This window comes from Trachemys scripta, chromosome 1, assembly GCF_013100865.1.
Source record: "Trachemys scripta elegans isolate TJP31775 chromosome 1, CAS_Tse_1.0, whole genome shotgun sequence".
Classification (NCBI taxonomy): domain Eukaryota; kingdom Metazoa; phylum Chordata; order Testudines; family Emydidae; genus Trachemys; species Trachemys scripta.
The window spans coordinates 122,278,107-122,297,824 of NC_048298.1; the positions used below are offsets into that span (position 1 = coordinate 122,278,107).

At 41.6% G+C, this 19,718-nt stretch overlaps 1 protein-coding gene across 5 annotated transcripts in view; it reads right to left on the reverse strand.

Annotated features, from left to right (window-relative positions):
• Positions 1-19,718, reverse strand: part of PHF21B (PHD finger protein 21B) — a 229,688-nt gene that overhangs the window by 81,369 nt on the left and 128,601 nt on the right. For 4 of the 5 annotated variants that reach the window (XR_004647454.1, XM_034783912.1, XM_034783902.1 and 1 more), the window contains one exon: positions 1,449-1,760. Coding sequence is in view for 4 of the 5 variants with exons in the window: in XM_034783912.1 (XP_034639803.1) it covers positions 1,449-1,760 (312 nt within the window). In the remaining variant the exon portion in view is untranslated. Of the gene's footprint in view, positions 1-1,448; positions 1,761-15,985; positions 16,094-19,718 lie in introns of those variants that run through there. The other variant, XM_034783929.1, reaches the window with a different exon arrangement.

The following is a 19,718-nucleotide window of genomic DNA, read 5'->3' on the forward strand; positions in this document are numbered from 1 at the left end:
GTGAAGCAAATGCAAGTCCCAAATGTAGGGCAATGTTCCCATTGCTATTCTGGTTACAGCAAACCTCAGCTTAAAATGAAATTGTTCTAGGGAGAAAAATATAGAACTATGGAACAAATACTGGTTTGGAAGATCAGAGAGCAGGTGAACACTCCCTGTCAACACAGAACTGAGATCCATGGGGCTGCTCTGAACAGGAAAACACAATGGGATTTGGTATGGAAAATGGGCAGGGCCAATCTTCCCTTTGAAAGGGGATGCAGGCAGCCCTGGGATTATTGCAGCTGCTACAAGTCCTATCAGGAAAGATTCTTCCCTTCTAAGAACCCAAGCTCCTGCCAGAGGTGACCAGTTCACAAGCCCACTACTCAAAGGCTACGTCTACATTTATGGCAGTGTGTAGAGTGTTTATACCCTGCTAGCATGGGTATAAATAGCAGTTGTAGATGGTGAGACACAGTTTAGGCAAGTAAAGTGCCCTACACACCTGACCCTGCAGTCTCTCTACACAACCAAACAGTGCTTCTCACATCTACACTGCTACTTATAGCAGTGAAGGGATCTGCTGACTCCTTGCTGCTGGAACCTTTCCCTGGTGAAATGAAAGGCTCCGGCAGCAGGGAAGGGCTCTGGCAGTGGGAAGATAGCAGGGAGCTGCCAGAGCCTGTTAACACTATTAAAGTCAATGATGTTGTACCAGAATAAACAAGGGAAGGATTTAGTTCCCAAGGTGGACTGACATGCTCTGCCACTTGTTAATGAGTTAACTAAACAAGGTTTGTTGTGTTTCAATATGCTAAGTGATGGACATTCTCTCCACAGCATTTGGGGTGATGCTCTACAGCCCATAGACTTCAGAGAGTTTGAGACTTTCCAACATCGCTTTTGTTTTACACATGCCTTCAATTATAGTTTGACTCTTGAAGGATATATCCTCTAGTTCACATTTTATTCTTCTCTCACTCTGGCAAGAGACTCTAAGAGTAGCCATTTCTGGGATTGTAATGGGTAAGGAGAGGTCAGGTGTTATCCTCCCTGCTTCTCATCTCAGACCAGTCAGACAGCCCCTCTCCCTGCACTTCAGACCAACCAGACCAGCTGCCGCAGCGCCCTGCTATGCTCCCTCATCTCCTCCCATTACCCACACTGTGTCAGACAAGCCCTACTCTCTCCAGCAGCAGCACTCCCCATTTCAGGGCACCCTTCCAACGTCACACAGCTCCTGCAGCATCACCCCTGCCCTGTTCTCCCCGCAGCGTCACCCCTGCCCTCCCCAGCCAGCAGGATTACGCGACCGCCCCCTCCTCTCGTCCCCCCAGTCAGAGCCCCCAGTGTGGCTGCAGCCCCTCCCCTGGCCCCGCGCCCCGCCCCGCGGACTCGGCGGAGGCAGCCGGCTGAGCCCGCAGCTGGCAGAGCGCGGCGCAGCGGGGGCCGCCTGCGACTCCTACCTGGGAGCGGGAGCCGAGCTCGGGCGCTCTCCGGGCGGTCACCAGCTTGGCCGTGGTCTGCAGGTTGATGGGGGCGCTCTGCGGGGGCTCCACGCCGGCCGCGCTGCAGCCCAGCCCCCCGTTGATGTGCGCGGTCACCATCGCGATGGGAGCCTTGGCCGGCAGGACGGAGATGGCCAGGCTCTGGCTCTGGCTCTGGCTGCCGCCGCCGGACGCTTTGAGAAGCGCAGGGACCCCGCCGCCGGGCTTGGTGTTTCCGCTGCCCCCGCTTCCCACCAGCACCGCCGCGGGGCAGCTCCGCACCGCCAGCTTCTGCCACAGGGAGAAGGAGAGAGAAAAGCGCGAGCGTCACCACCGGCCTTGACCCCGCAGCGGCACAATCCCCTGCCCCTCGGCCCCCGCCCGGCACGGGGCGGAGAGGAGCCGAGGGGTGCCCTGGCACCGCCGCGAGCGCATTCAACATCTGCAGCCAGCCCGGCTCTGCCAGGCGCTCCAGCAGCAGCCCAGAGGCGGCACTGCCCCCTCCCTACGGAGCCCTGACCCGGAGCAGCCACCGCCGCCTGCTCCAGCCGGGGGCGCCCCAGCGAGAGCCTGGCTGCATGTGCCTTCTGCCTCTGGGCTACCTCATGCTCCCGGAGCCGGGCTATGTACCAGGAGAGAACAGAGACCCAGAGCCAGCGAGTACCATCGCTAGCATTTCTTAAAGGATGAAGGAGAGCTGGCTAGATCTTTAGTATCATTTTCTCCACCCTCACCAGGTTGCTGTTAACAGCGCACTGGCTTAGTGTAGCTTTTTATTTGTCTGATCAATTTCTTTACCTGTTAAAGTGGATTTTTAGGGGTGGGTTTGTTTTTTGGGGGGAGGAGGGGAGGGAGTTGCTTAATTCCCCCTGAATCACTTTCTGAAGGGGTTTTGGTTGTGTGGTTCGACAGCACCAAACACAAGGTTCGTGACTAGGGGTTACATCACTACAAGTGATAAATAATAATTGATAAAAGGATTTCAGAGCGGGCTAGCCAGTCTTTTCAAACTGTCATCTTTCATTAGACTGCAAGCCACATTATAGCTTCCAGTATCACCCTACACTTTTTAGTTTCCCAATTCTTCAGATTTTACTTTTCCAAGTGTTATCACTTCATTTTTTTAAATTTACATTTTCTTTAAGATTTTTTTTTAATAACCAGCATTATTTTTCAAGCTATTGGGGTCAGGCATTCTAGTGAAAGCCAGAAAACCTGTTACTATTTAAGGCATATAAAAATGTCACGTTTGTGAAAAGGTATTAGTATTACTGAGAACTTATAAATAGCTATTTTATTTTGGATCAGGTTTTCTTCTACTATTCCATGTTATGCTGACATACTCAGGCCTTTATAGTTGCCAAAGTACTGGATACAAGAGACTTGTGTCAAACCTGTTTTTATCTTTATCTCATTTTAGCTGTATTAAACATCTCCTTGTATTATGTATCACTCATATTCAGAGTAAGATACAGTTTTCTGAGTAAGATTTCAGCTTTGCAGTAATATTGTTTCATTTTATATCATATGTAATATATCATTAAAAGCTCATAATGGAGACCATGGGCAAAATTCTGCTCTCAGTTACAACAGTATAAATCTGTTACTTAGAAATAAATAGAGGTTGAATTTAATTCAATACACAGCTGCCTCTGTATCTGTGTGCCATTTACTTTAATGGGGCCAGGATTTCCAGTAGTGTAAGTAAGAGCAGAATACGTCCCATGCATCTATATTTTACTTTTGTCATATTTTATAACTGGATTTTAATGTCTATCCTAAGAAGTTCCCAATATTTAGATTGCCAGGATGGGAAACTTCACATCACAGAAATGTACAAATACTGTATTGCTACACACAGTTTCACTATAAGCGTAAGGACATTCATTGTTTTCCTCATATAGCATTTAAAAAGATAGAGAAAATTTACAGTATTTTGGTAACTCAATTCAACAGAACAAGCAAAACAAGATATGCAATATTTGACTCAATTCAATAGAACAAGCAAAACTGAAGATATGCAGTATTTGGAACAACAGTGGAAACAAAAGCAAGTTAAGAAGCAGGAAGGATACTTTCCTTACACAGTTTAATACCCAATAATTGCTTTTCAACTTGCTGCAAAGGGGAAAAATAGAGAAAATACAAAGCAGAAATTGTGTACAATTAAATTTTTTTAGCTGTTTCTTTACTCACACTAATATGATCCACACATCCCACTGAGAGACATATTAATAATAGTTTCTTTGTGACCCTATTTTCATAATAAATTGATGAAAATGCCTATTTGTATATATGCACCAGAAATAGCTGAAACATGATGAGTTTTGTTGCTTGTTTTAAATTTTAACTCAAAGCAAACATTAAGTGGTTTTTATGGTTGACCCCTCTGTATTTTTCCTTGTTAAAGGGATATTTGTATTCCCCTTTAAGGATAAGTTTTTACTTTTATCCTTAAAAAAGGTAAATGCAGGGAAGAATGTTGCCACTATCATAAACCTGAAATAACCAACCAACTTATTCCAAAAACTTCTACTGAGTGGACAAAACAATTCTTCTTATGATGTACATATTGAAATTATTTGTTTAAAAAGGCATGACTTTTAGAAGCTAGATGTGGAAACGTATCTGAGTGGTAGAAGTGAAGATTAGTTTCAGAAAACTAAACTCACCTGTTTGGAAGAGGTGACTTTTTTCATTTGTGTCTGATTGAATTGTTCCATGAAAATGCATCTACTAACCACACCAAAACATCTCGCTTAGTCAGATTCTTTTGGTAAGAGAATAGAAACGATATGGTTTTTCTTTTTTAAAGAACTTTTTTAAATGTTATGCCCCAGGAAGTGCTGATAAAGGCATCTTGGCAGAAACAATAGAGCGTAGTATGACAGGTTAAAAAAATCCCCAACAAAACCTACATCTGCTGTATTATATTTCTGCCAAATTAATTAAAAGAATATTCTTGTTTCTAAAAGAGACAGAATCTGCATTTTGGGAATCAGTCAGCATAACATATTCTCTGACACTTTTGGAATGATGAATAATAAGAATCTAAGCATGCTTTGGGCATAACAGTCAAAAACATGTGCTGTCATAATAGGGGAGCCAAAAAAAAATATTGGTTCTAAATGCTGGAAAGCAGCACACTGCTTCTCATCTACAGCATATCAGTCCTCACAATACACCAATTTTGAAGCAGCGCCTTTTCAATAGCAGCACAACTTTCATTTTCACTGCAGGATGCCACAGGCAAACTAGAGTTTGAGATATGTATGCCAGTCACATGCAAACGCACTTCAGTGTGCTGGAAAGCTGCTGCTTGTTTACGATTTTTTATATTCTACATGGCAGATTCCTCTTCTTAGATTTCAACTGTACAAAGCAGTGCTTATATTTTTTCCCCAAATGTATCAAAATAGCTTTACCCTTTATGTTTATTTTTAAATGCAAAAAACAGTGTGTTCCACAGAGGTTTGTGCTCATAAAGGTTTGTAGGATGTGGGGGAAACAGGGATGCAATGGTTTTACTCTCATTCCAGGACATTTGGAATAAGTGAGGCTCCTACCAGCTACTCAGATGCTACCTTGTATAATTATTAAACAGATTGCTGAGTTTCATATTAAAGAAAAGGGAATAGGGGAGAGAGATGGATTTGAAGAATGCTGCTTTCAGAAGCCACAGGCAAAAAGCAAATAGCTATTCTGTCTCAGTACAGATGCTGGAACATACATGCACCGACACCCACATTGGGGAGCTGATATTGCCATTCACTGTAAGTTAAGGTTTCCGTTTCTCCACTTCTACTCTTCTGCAGTTTACATCATTTTTTGGTAACCTTACAAGGTCTGATGTGTCTTGTATATCAATAGTAATCCACACATGTCCTATGTAGATTGTTAAATAAGAATGATCACATTCTAAAACAATTTTATACTCTGCTACTGATTACCTTCCCCTGTGGCAGTGACTTTAAACTGATACAAGCCTGCCAACAAACCTTCATGTTTCCAAACTAAGATATGTGACCTGTTTAAAGGGGACTTAGAATTCACTGCCTATTGCTGTCTATATCGTAACCACTTCTGCCTTAGACATAGACTTTGTTCCAGTAATCCTTCCAGAATGATATTGTCTGATAATGCACTTTCGCTATGAAGAATGGCAGTTGTTTCCAGAGCAACATCTATTATTTTCCTGAGATGGCCTAGAAGGAAAAATGTTCTGTATGGGAGTTTGTCAAGCTCTCAGAAGAATGGTAACCTATTATAAAACCAAAGCGAAGGCCTACCAATTAATAATTTAACATTTGTCACAAACCTAAGGCACTGCATGTGAGATAGCTGAATAGAGATTCCCTCAGAGAGGAGGGTCTTGACCTCTGTTAATTTACTCAGTTCTTACAATAAAACTCAGTTGAACAATTGACTCTTTAATATTCTAACAGTGACAGACCACAATTCTTATTTTGGCAATAACCAAAATATATGGGATGTTTCAAGATTTGTGGTTTTGGTAACAGTATGAATTTTCATATGCTTTTCAATGTGTTTCCAGTTGCCATTTTTGTTACCCAGCTGTGAGCAATGACCCTTATTCATTTGGGCCTTGATTCTCCAAACACTTATGATCCTATATAACTTTACGCAAAGAAGTAGCCCTAGAGAAGTGAATAGGGCTACTCCCATGAAGAGATGTATATATCTATGCAAGTATTTGCAGGACTAGGGCCTTAGGTGGGATCGATGATGTGCTACCAGTATTTCAACAAAGGGCTCCCATAAAAACATCCTCTTTGCTTGTGGACAACCCCAAATACCACGGCTGCTGTGCTCACAGAGTGGAAGGGTGAGGAACTGAAGAATCAGTTTGGTTTCCCATTATTAAAAATGCTCTGTCATATCCTTAACTTTGATGGGAACATTTTACACTCTGTTTCTGAACAACAGTTTATTGATAATAGATCACTATGTCCAATCTCTATCATTTGAACTGGGGCAATGGCATTTGTAGGTGAGTCTGGGACAGCGTCTCCTTCCCGTTTTATTTTTTAAACAACCTGCCATTTTGGTGCAATCTGGTTCATTCCAAAGTGGGGAAAATTGCACTACAGAAATATTTTTAATGAACCTCAAGGATAGGTCATCACTAGGAGGGATGATTTAACAGCATCCAGAGAGTGGGGGTGAACTCTATCAGAGGCAGGAGATCATCCAACCTTCCCTTTAATTTGGTGTTGCAATTTTACCAAGTGGCTCCAGGGAGCCCACTCCAGCACATCGCCACTGAGGAGTTAACACTCTTTCTGCTTGCTGATCCACAAAGCAAGAGCCAATTGCAGCCCTCTCAAGTGTGCCATGATAGAGACTGAAGAGCATAAGGGAGATAAATATGAGGCAGAAAGAACTATGGATAGAGAGAGAAAGAGATAGATACTTAGGAAAGCAGAAGTGACTTCACTGCTGCTTGGAATTGTGTTGTGGCTTCTAGTATTCATCAGCAGGAAAAAGAAAAATCTGATGAGAACTTGAATATAGATCAAAAAACATCCTGACAGAACTGTCATAGGGTATGGAAAGCATGAATAGACGTTTAGAGTGATGACAGATCCTTGGTCAAACAAGAACTGCCCTTTGGAGAAAACAGATCAGGAAGGTACAAAGGAAGGAAGGTTTGTGTGTTGAGGCACAAAGTATAGTAGCTACTAAAAAAAAAAAAAAAGGCTTCTGGCTTCTTTTGTGTGTTGTTTTCTCCCCCTCCCCTTTTTTTTGACAACTTACTGCCTGCCTGTCATTAAAAATAAGAATCCATTCATTTTTTCTCAGATCTCTGCTAATTAGCCATCGCTGCAGCAGGGCACAAGGATTTATATTCAAAGCAAAAACCCATTCTAATCAAAACTGTAGCAAACTGGGGTTTTGTTTGACGTTAACCTGAAAGTCAGTTATTGTACCACTGATGTACATACCATATTACAAGCTGAGTGCTTTCAGCATCCCTCTATCAGTGTGAAATATTTAATCGGCACAAGGATCCAATCAGCACAGTAGAGGGGAATCTAGTGTGTGCATTAATTTACTTTCAGATGAAAAGCAGTAAAGCAGGTCAGAAACATATAACCTTACTCCCCTCCCTTCCCCAAACACAGAACACCAGAAGAGTTTGGGGATGGGGGAGGGAATGGAAGCCACTCTATGTGATTCCAGATTGGAGATTTAGAAGGAAATTAGTTATTCCTACCAAAGGATGACAAATGCTGCCTGGAGTAGAGGAGAAGGGACTCCCCCCACAAAAATAATCGATTAATTAAAATGGCTCACTATTTCTGAGTCTTCTTAAACTAAAGAGGTTGTAAAACCTTTTTTTTCCAGCATGTCTTTAATTAAGAGAGACAACAAACACCCAACAAATAATGAATGAGCCTTTGTATTTAGATATAATGGCTCTCTATGCTCTGACTAGCTCTGATCTGTGTTAAGATACTCTCCAGTAAAGCTCTTCATTAGGAATAAAAGTCTGTTTTATAAGTATTACCAAGCACTTTTACACATCAGCAGTTTTTATATATTGCAGAAGTATATTGCCATGTACAGAAACTAAATGTCATACACTATGAAATTTACTTTTAATCTCTCAATGAGAAAGACATTTCTCAGAGTTTTTTTTTAAATGTAGACTATGTAGCACCTAATCTGTGTGAAACCTAATGAAAACATCAATAACGAAAAATAAGTCATTAATGATCATTTCTAATGTAAACTTTAAATAAATTAACCTAATGCTGTCGCAAATGAAACCTAAGTGCAAAGGCACCGTAATGGGTAATAATTAAAATCACCAGAAAAACTACCCCTTATGTCAATCTGATATGACAAACTCTCAAAATGGCTAGTTTCCAGCACAGGATGGTAATGAAGAATTAGCAGATCTACGTGAAGAGAGAATTTTCAATAGTGGTAAATATTCTAATAACAGTAACAGTGGGATTGTAAAAGCATAAATTCACGTAAATGTAATTATCCTTTAATTTCTATAACCATTACACAGCCTGCTGGGTAAAAAATAAAATAAAAATGTACTTCCCACTGTATTGCTAACTGGCAATCCACTCATCAAAGCTTCGAATTATCTGCTTAGTGACTTGTAAAAAGCACTTTTTAACAAATGAGGAGTAGGGGGATGAGGATGATATTTAATGAGAAACGTCAAACTCATATTATGGAACGTTCCAGAAGAATCTCTGCATTTTAGAGGGGAGGAGGAGGGGCAGCTGGATTTTTTTTTTTAATAACCTCACAAATAATCTCTCCTCCTTTCTCTCTCTCAAACCATGTCAATGATCAAGGAAATGAGAACAAGGCGCTTGATTCACAGCTGACTCTCTGTTCTTGTTACATCAGATCAAGAAAGAGCAATCTAACAGGGGCGCCTATTTCTGCAGGGGAAACAAATCTACAAGCTGGCATTTTGTCTCTTAGTCCTATTAATTACCTATTTTTGCTCTCAGAAACAGACCTTTTGTAACTTGCAATCCAGACTAACCAAAATATAATATATCTACACTCACAATGTATTTAAAGCCTATGCTAAAAAACTTCATTGAGGGTGATGGACTGATTTGGATTTTATTTGATGAACAGATCACTCTTCTTTCCCTTAATCCCAGCAAAAACTCTTTACTACAGTGAAAATATTAAGATAAGGCCTGATCTAAAGCCCACTGATGCTAATAACCAACTTTCAGTTGACTTCAGTGGTTGGATCAGGCCCATAGTGAAGACCAGTGAGACATGCTATATCTAGTGTGCAAATCTATGAAATGCTTTAAAATATTTCCTTCTTTTAAGCCCTAATTTACAGAAAAGCAAACTTTAGCTTGATCTCATTAATATACATCTGCCGTGCATACAGGCATTCTCCCTCAACAGACCCTGTGGTGTTTTAAATTGCTCCCCACTGGGTAACATGGGTCCTCTGGTAACCTAAAGCTGTAGTCCTACATGTGATTAGCAGCTCAGGAGATTTACATACTTTTGCTGTTGCCTGCTTCATAGCTTTCCATGATTTACCATGCCCCAGCGTTCGTGAGGATTGCATTTATTTGGCTTATTTAATCATGTTTTTTTAAACAAAACAAAACTGGAGTGTACACCATTTAAACATTCATGTGCTTCTCATTTATGTTTTGAAAAAACAAAAGGCATCGTGATTAAAGGGCACAAGCATGCAGCACAGCATATGGAGCCACAGTAAGTGCCCCAGAACTAGCTGAATGTTTCTATTGTGTGAAAGACTTGTTCATTACAGCTATAAGATGCAATGCAGATATTTGCATTTTTTAAGAGGTGCATCTCATGGCTTTTAGATAAATCACGGAATCCCAAGCCTTTCTAAATGGCATCAAAGCCCACATTTCTTGATATCCTAACTCCCTTTGTTTCTGTAGACATGCAGCCTTTGCCTCGCTGAGTATTTTAATGTCTGAATTTCATTAAAGTTTGCATCCTCATGTTTCCAACCCAAGATATGAGCTCACAGGCTTGTGCGTTTTACTTACAAATGCTCTATCCTCTATTATCAAGCAGGGTAAACAGGGATGTTGCTGCATGTGATTTAAAAATAATAATAAATTACAGTAATTTATGAAATCTAATTTTAAATATGCTCCCAACTGATCCACTTCCCCCAAGACCTTCAGACTTTTTAAAAAATAAACAATAATTTCTAAAATCTAATTTCAGATATGCTATCTATTGAATCTCTTTTCCCCCTAAGACCTGATCATCCTTCTCTGATCCCTTCCTCCCCCCTCAAAATTGAATTTGTGAATGCATATCTTCATTGCCATAGCATAAAGGTTTGACAACACAATAAACCAAGCAAACTCTCTTTTCAGCTACTACAGAATCTTCCTGAAATGAACAAATGTAGTGAACAGATATTGGCCTCCCAGGGGATCAAAACATCAGTTCCTTGGTATATATATAAAGAAGAGAGAAGTTAAATGGTTGTGTTTCCCCCAAAGGAAGGCATAGCTTTAGTTGTGAACTATTTCCATCAGAAATACTGGATAAGTTGCAAAGAAAACAGAAACCTGCCTCATTCCCAACCCCCCAAAACACATATAGACAGTTCCCCAGGACTCCTACAGGCACATTTTATTCCAAGAGCTCCAGCATTTATGGTTACAATACGTTAGGGTGAAACAATGACCGTTTTCTAACTTCAGGCATATTTGCATTTTAGTCATGATACTGCTCCAATCAGCATTACAAACCACTTCCCAACTCTCCAAAGTATGGCTTTGATGAAAACAAGAGGGGGTGGGGGTTGGGAGACCCGAACAAAAACACTTTAGCTCAAACTGGGTACCTAAAGTTAGGCTCCTAAATCCACAAGCAGGCACCTAAATCAGTGACCTCAGGGATCACTGCCCGCTGTCACAATTCAGAGCAGCAGAAGCCACTGTAGCGGTAACTGGAAATAGGGCAGATGCACCATGATAATCCAGGAATTCCACCCAGCTTGTGCTGAGAGGATCTCAGTGCAGAAAAGCGCCTGAGCCATAGATCCTGCTGCAAAACTTAGAGAGAGCTCTCTTCAGAGATCAGAACTGGAATCAGGTCCTTCTACCCCCATCTCTAACAGTAGATTCTTCTGCGACCTTGGGCAAGTCACTTTACCTCTCTACCTCAATTTCCCAATCTGTAAAATGGGGATAATAATTTGCTATGACCTTACAGAGGTATTGTGAGGATTAATTAGCTATTGTTTGTCAAGTGTTATTTCTTTATTATTAAAACCTAGTTTAGGTCACATGACTTTGTCTCGGCAATCTGGATTATGACTGGCAATCCAACGGTATGGTATTATCTTGCTGTTTCTCTAATCTCTCTTGATAATCTTATTTAATATCATAAAGCAGAGGAAATCTGAGATACTTTTGTGGAGATAAGGATCAGAGATTACAGCCCCATGTTTTTTTCTGATTCTGAGAGTGCAGATCTGGCCAGAGAACACAGAGAATGGGGGGATGGGTGCACCTCCTTCCTTCCACATGAAAGCTCATCTGTGCTGGCTCCCCAGGAACCCACCATCATGGGACGAAGAAAGGGGGTGGAGTGGTAAATCTGACAGATTTTCCCCCAAACCAAGGTTACACTACATTACAATAATTTATGATGCATCTTCTACCATGGAAGGAAGGCTCCGGATAGTGTTGCTATGCGTCCAGTTTTCGACCGGAACACCTGGTCGAAAAAGGACCTTGGTGGCTCCAGTCAGCACAGCCAGCAGGGCCGGCAGCCTCCGGGCAGCTCCCGGAAGCGGTTGGCATGTCCCTCCGGCTCCTAGTTGCAGGGGTGGACACAGGGACTCTAAACGCTGCCCCCACCCTGGGCTGCAGGGGTGGCGCCTGCAGACGGTGGCAGTGCGCAGAGCCATCAGCTGCCCCTGCAACCTAGGAGCCGGAGGGACATGTTGCCTCTTCACAGGAGCCGCCTGACATAAGCGCTGCCCAGAGCTCGCACCCCAGGCCCCCTCCCACATCCAAACACCCTCCCAGAGTCTACACCCCGCACCCCAACCTTCTGCCCCAGCCCCGAGCCCCCTCCCACACTCCAAATCCCTCAGCCCCAGTCCTGATCCCCTTCCTTCACCCGAAACCCCTCATCCCTGACCCCACCCCAGAGCCCACACCCCTAACCCAGAGCCCTCACCCTCTCCCGCACCCCAACCCTCTGCCCCAGTCCGGTGAAAATGTGCAAGTGAGCGAGGGTGGGGCGGGTGGGAATGGAGTGAGCCGGAGCCTCTGAGGAGGCGAAGGGCAAGGGTGTTTGGTTTTCTGCATCAGAAAGTTGGCAACCCTAGCCCTGGGTGGTTATGGAAGCCCTTGGCAGGAGTAAATAAGAAGGGCTACCCAGCAGCACAGAGACAACCACCACAAAGAACCCCTTAGTCACCAGCAGAGACCCCAGATCTGCATCAGGAAGTAGAATACAGGACTGCTCCTGAGCTTTTTCTCCATCTAGACCTAGCAAGGAGATTATGAGTAGGGCCCTACCAAATTCACGGCCATGAAAAATGCATCATGGACCGTGAAATCTGGTCTCCCCCCGTGAAATCTGATCTTTTGTGTGTTTTTACACTGTACTATATAGATTTCCTGGGGAAGACCAGCATTTCTCAAATTGGGGGTCCTGACCCAAAAGGGAGTTGCAGGGTTTTTTTTTTTTAGAGGGGATGCAGTATTACCACCCTTACTTCTGTGCTGCCTTCAGAGGTGGGTAGCCAGAGAGCAGCAGCTGTTGGCCGAGCACCCAGCTCTGAAGGCAGCGTCCCGCCAGCAGTAATGCAGAAGTAAGGGTGGTAATACCATACCATGACATCCTTACTTCTGTGCTGCTGCTGGCAGCGGCTCTGCCTTCAGAGCTGGGCTCCCAGCCAGCAGGCACTGCTCTCCAGCTGCTCAGCTCTGAAGGCAGTGCAGCCATCAGCAGCAGTGCAGAAGTAAGGATAGTAGGGGGTGTTGCAGTACTGCTACCCTTACTTCTGCGCTGCTGCTGACGGTGGCTCTGCCTTCAGAGCTGGGTTCCTGGTCAGCAGCTGCCGCTCTCCAGATGCCCAGCTCTGAAGCCCCTACAATAATCTTTGAAGCCCCCCACAACTCCTTTTTGGGTCAGGGCCCCTACAATTACAACACTATTCAGATTTAAATAGCCAAAACCATGACATTTATTATTTTAAAATTCCTATGACTGTGAAATTGACCAATATGGACCATTTGGTAGGGCCCTAATTATGAGCTTTCCTCTGGGATACAGAGGTTGACAGAGACATTTGTTTAGATATCTCTGTGGCACCTATCATTGTAGGTTCTGAACATCTCACAGACTTTAATGTATTTATTCTAATAACACCAGTTAGGTAGGAAAGTGCTATTATCTCCAGTTACCAGATGAGGAACTGACACACAGAGACTTTCCCAAGTCTAAACAGAGTCAGTGGCAGAGCTGGGAATTGAATCCACACCTCCTTAATCCCAGGCCAGGGTCTTAATCATCAGATAATCCCTCATCTTTCTTCCTTACATTAGTCATCTTCTCACTGGATTGCTGCAATGCGTTTGATCTGGGGCTATACATGATGAACACTGGAAAATTTTAGATAGTGCAAAAGACAATTGCTCTGCTTATTTGACCTAGTGACTAAGTTTGAAGAAAGGATACAACAGACCTGGAGGCTGTGCAATAAAAGTGAGCCCAATCCTATTCTCAGAGAAGCCAACAGGAGATGTGGATGCCCAGCACATCTAAAAATCAGGCCCAAGCTGTTTCAAAGTTGGATTATCAAAAAATCAAGGACAATCAAAATCAGGGGCTACTTTTGAAAATTTGATAGAAAGTCAGGTCTACAAAACTCAGGAGTTCCTGGTTCTCAGTCCTGTGTTCATATCACTAGATGACACTCCTCTTTCTCTGCCCCAAGCACATAAAATAAAGTTAGGGTTTTTGTTTTGTTTTAATTTGATACCATGGAAATGGACAGTTGAGAAAGGAGACTCAGAAAAATTGATTGGGGAGGAGGGGGGTTGAGAAGAGAAAGAGTGACAATGAGCAAGCCAAATTTGATATTCTAGCAGCTGAACATTTTTTTAGTCTACAAATCACAAATAATAATAATACCACTTGATTAGACTTAGAAGATTAATTGATCACAGATACAGCAGGATGTGCACAGAATATTTTATTAAATGAGAGTTAAGAGGAAGGAGAGAGTACAATCAACTGATCAGAATGAGTTAATTCTCAAAATAAATTAACAAATGTTGGAAAAGTAAGATATATTTAAGAAATAAAGGGGATAATGTATTTTCATTCCAATTTATATGAAATGCTAATGAAAGTGGATGTATTTAAAGCAAAATAAAGGTAAGGAACAGTATCGATGTTGGAAAAGTACATTACAAAGCAACAAAGGAGCTGGCTATTGGAAGATAGTATAGATTCTAACACGAAATGAAAGCACTTGAAAAGCGTTGTTACGGGGCCAAAAAGAGTAATGAGCAGTAACTAATGCAGAGCATGTCAACAGCAGTAAATAATGTAAAAAAAAGTGGAATGTAGAAGAGAGACTGAGAAAGAAAATACTGGCCCACTTCAAAACAACAATAGGGAAATAAACACAAAGGATAAGGAGAAAGCAAGGACACTATGCAGTAACTTTGCATTTATCTTTACAAATAAAGATGGCAACAAGGAGAAAAATTATACAATTCACAGATAAAATGGAAATGATCTGGAAAATCCTAGAAGCTAGTTAAGGTTTGTGTGTATCTAAACTAGCTTTTAAGCTTCTACTGCAAGCAGAGAAGAGAAAAAGAGTTGTTTGTTGATTGTTCTTGTGAGGCACTTAGATATTACACTGGTGAGGGCCATATAAACCTATGAACCTTAGATAAAGAGACATAGATCGGTGGATATGCAGAGAGAAGATTCAAGGGCACAAAAGAAAAGAGAAGAGAAAATAAGAGACACTTTAGCAAACTTTTTCATAACTGTGGTATGTTTATAGGAATCTCTGAAGATGAGAATAATATATTTCTGGGCCATATATTTCCATTGTGTGCTGTGGAGGGCATGAAATCATAGCCACCCTTATTACAAACCCTACCTCATCCTGTCACTCAAACACACTGCCTGGTACACTATCGTGCCACACTGGTTTACTATTGAAAAAAGGTATTCTGCAGAATAGCTGCAAAAAAATAAAATAAAATGATGGTCTATGAACAATGGACTGGTGACTCGCTATGCCTACTTTTTGCACATTTTCATCCCTGCCATAGCTTTTTCTGTAAAAGGGGACACATTTCCTTCTGCTATGAAGAAACATAATGCTGGGAAGAAGGGGATGCTGTGGGTCAGCACACTAACCTTTCACCTCTAGAGACCTGAGTTCAAACACCAGGTCAGGCCATAAATGAAAAAAATGAGTCTCAGTCTAGTTTCTGTGGTCCAAAATCATCCTGGGCACAACACTAACACTAGGAATGAGTTTGGCCCCAACTATCTAAATTACAAAGCTACCACATCATTTGGTGCAACTAAGAGAATATGATCAAATGACATCTTTGACTGGGGTCATAGGAAAGGAAAGGGAGTGCATTAGAAACAAAAAGTGGGACTGCTTGCACAAAACTGGCTCATTTTATTCCTGTTGCTAGCCACTATTGTTAGTCCCTCACTTTAAGAGCTAACGTAACTCACAGTTCTTAAAAATAACTTGAAAAGGAAAGTCTAATGGCAATGGCCTTCTTGGGAGAAAATATACACAGACTAACCAGTTTCATAATCTACTGTGATGGAGCTACTGTGAAAAGATAAAATAAGGGATCAAAAAAATAATTCCACAGGTCTATGGATCTTGGCCCAGGGAGTCTAGTAAAAGGTGATGGACACCTTTCATCTCTAGGCCACCAATTCGAATCCAGTCAAAGTTTGCAGAAATCAATACTTACTGTCATCTGCTGAGTCTTCAGCGGCCTGTGTAAATACCGTCCACTTTCTGGCAGACAGTTGTCCACAGCAAAACCCATAATAACTTGCAGCCTTGGTAGAGAGGCTGAAAACTGTCTGGACACAAAGTAAATTACCGTTTCTACCCTTAGAGGATTATAGGGTCTCCGTCAAGTAATTCAGATTTAAAATTTTACTGGTCTTAAAATGTTTATAGCCTATTAGAGAATGTCTTCTGAATTCTCAACATCCATTTAAAAGAAAAATCCATCCCTTGATTATTAAAATACGTTTTTATTACTAATAATATTTTTCATTTATACAGACTCTCCCCAACTTACGCAAGCGTTTCATTCCAGAACGTCTTGCGTAAGTCGAATTTTGCTAAGTCGGGAATGTATACCCAACAATTACGCAAAAAAAAAAAAAAAAAAGCTTATGGAACTTTTTCCTTGAGTCCGGATTTGCGTAAGTCATCTTTGCGTAACCCAGGGAGCAACTGTACAGCAATTTTCATCAGAAGAGTCCCTCCCCCCAAACACTTCACAAAAGTTGTGTAAATATCAGTCTCCCAATATTACATATGTGGAAACTGAGACACTGTGAAGTGATTTGCTCAAGGTCACACAGCAACTCAGTGATACATTCTTTCATAATACAAAGCACCATGTGGGTACATCACAATGAACAGTAAACACAACTCATGAGCATTATTGGCCAGCAATCTTCTTCTTTGTTTGGCGGTCTACACACAACCCTGAGTAGTACAGCATACCACAACTCTCCCAGTCAGCCACACTCTCTGAGGGCACCCCCTGCCTCTGGCAGCAGTCTCTGCAACACTTTGGCAATCTTCTTCAGCTCATCTCACTCACACATCCTGCAACTCAAGTTTTCTTCATCTGATTGTCTTGATGATTTCAGGCATCACTACGTCCATGCTATAAATTCAGGCAATTATTTCCACGTTGGTCCTGTGTGAGGTACAGTTAGCACACAACAATCGACTGTAGCATTTCAATTTGAAGGCAGAAATTTTCCTAACGTCCTGTTTCCTTAATGTCCATGACTCACAAGCATATAGGAAGATGACGAAGACAAGAGATTGCAACAATTTTATTTTATACTTCAAGGTAACACCTTTGCTTCTCCAAATGTGGCCGTGAGTCGTTAGAGTAGTAGTCATAAGTCCAATTCTCTCTTGGATCTCTATGTGATGTTTGGCATCCACAAAAACATGGCTCACCATCCCATTATTATCCAGTATTTTCTTGCACAGCTCATGCAAATATAATAATTTCTCCACTGTACCTCTTTTAGGTCTAAACCCACTTGCTCTTCAGCCAGGAAGCTTTCTATCTTGGGCTAAATTCTTTTCAGAATGATTTACAGCAGCATTTTGCTAAGGTGTGTCAATAATGAGATTATAAGTATTGTCAATGATAGAGCTGGAAATATAACCTACATTTCTTGATTGCCCTTGTCCCAAGACAAAAGGACCTGTCTTCTTTTCGAATCTACACAAAACAGTAGTTTCTACATCCGGGCCTGATCCAAAGCCTATTGATGTCAATGGGAGTCTTTCCATTCATGTCAATGAGTTTTGGATCAAGCCCTCAATGTCAGTGGCTTTGTAACAATAGTTAAATAACAAACACTATTCTGAGAGGTGTGCTGACATCATCAGAAATACTGCTGCCCAAACAAGGAAATAAATAAAAACTGCCAGAGGCATCAAAAAGCCAACTCAATAAAAACAAGAAGTGATGGCCAAATGCGAAGGGAGAAAAAAGGCACTGAAAGAAAAGTTGTTTTCAAGGAATGCAGACTTTAGGGGGAAAGGGAATTATAACCTATAAACAGGTTTGTTGACAATATCTTTTCAACTGGTTACAATTATTGCAGGAAAATAGTGCCATGATGGGATAAAGGGAAATGCATTCTGAATCAAAACTTTCAGAAAGAATTGGGTACAATGCGAAGCAGAAGTGTTTATCTAATGTGTAGATAGGCAAAATGCTAGAAGACCTGGAGTGCTGAGTTCAGCAGAGGTTAAATCCATAAGGGAGAAAGTTTCCATTTACAGGTTGCTAGAAAGCAAGTGAAGCTCCTATATTTTTATGGTGAACACAGTTTATTTATTACTACAGGAGTATCCGTCAGCATTGCTGCAGTTAAGGCTTTATCCGCATTTCTATAATGAAGCCTAACAGAAGAACTTGTTACTTGGTCATCTTAGTTCACACTGTGGGGAGGAAACGTGGCACATACATTCTCAGTTCAGATGCACTTTCTTTTAAAATAAAATTTGCTTTAAAAGATTTCTTAATTAGAGGATAAAGGGAGAAAGAGTGGTTGTGTTATGAAAGATCTGAATATAATGAAGTTCACAGTGGCACCCATGCAAAAGTAAGAAAAATCTTAGCACATACAGTCTAAAAAGACTGTTTAACCTGTGCTCTGTCAACACATATGCACATAGCTGATCTACAACCATGGAGAGCCATACTTGCATGTTTCATATGGGCTTATGAAATGCAGGCTGAAAAAAGTTGTGTGATCTTAACAAAAGTGGGCTTGTTCTGCCCACTGTAGAATGATGTGCATACTGATCCCAAAATCAGAATCGCAATTATACTGTTTTCATGAATAACTAACTCCATGACAAGATAGACTAAACCAGTGGGGAGCTTTGCATTGGGACACATAAGTGTCCAGCCCACTCACTCTGCTGGCATAAATGGGAGACAAGGTACCTACTCCCATGGGAGACAGACAGTAGAGGAAAGACCACCACCTTAGATCTTATGCTTAGTCATCTGCTGCGACTTATGCTTCTGCAGCTCCCGCATGCCTCTGAACTGCAGATTTGTCTGGCACACCTCCAGCCTGGAACATTTCTGGGCCAAAATGTTGGAAGAAACTCCTGCTGCTTCAGTTTGTACAGTCATTGTACCTCATTCTCCATTCATTTCAATGGGAGTAACTCCATGAACTTTAATGGTGTTACCCTTAGTTTACACTGGGATGAGCAAGTGGAGAAGGAGGCTGAAAGTATTAACATTTTTATAAAAATAACTCTACCCAAAGCTCTAAAAGTAGCTCTATAATTTTCTAACCCAGCATCAGCATCAGTTTTCAGAACTAAACCAAATTTAGGCTAAGGGATAAGTATCAATGGGAGGCTGTGTGTATGTGTGGGACAGAGAGGAAGCTTCTTCCCCTTAACAATTTTTCTAGATTTTTTTTTAAATGACTGTGTAAACAAATTCAGTACAAAGAAGTTGCATTTAAACAACTTCAAGAATCTGAGTCAAAACAGAAAAATAAGATTTGAAAGTAAGGCTGCCATTGTATGTTTAACTCACTATGTTATGCCACATTTATAGCAGGGACAACCAACCTAACTGGTTTTCAGATGCAGCTTCATAAATTTATGAACACAATTATTTGATGAACAGGAGTACAGGATGACTATATTCACTTAGGAGGAAAAATCAAATGCACAACTACAAAGTGGGCAATAACTGGCTAGCTGGTAGTATTGCTGAAAAGGATCTGGGGGTTATAGTTCCATCACAAATGGAACAGGAGTCAGCAATATGATGCAGCTGCAAAATGGCTAATATCCTTCTGGAGGTGTATTAACAGTAGTGTTGTATGTCAGAGACAGGAGGTAATTGTCCGGCTCTACTCGGCACTCAGGAGGTCTCTGCTGCAGTACTGTGTCCAATT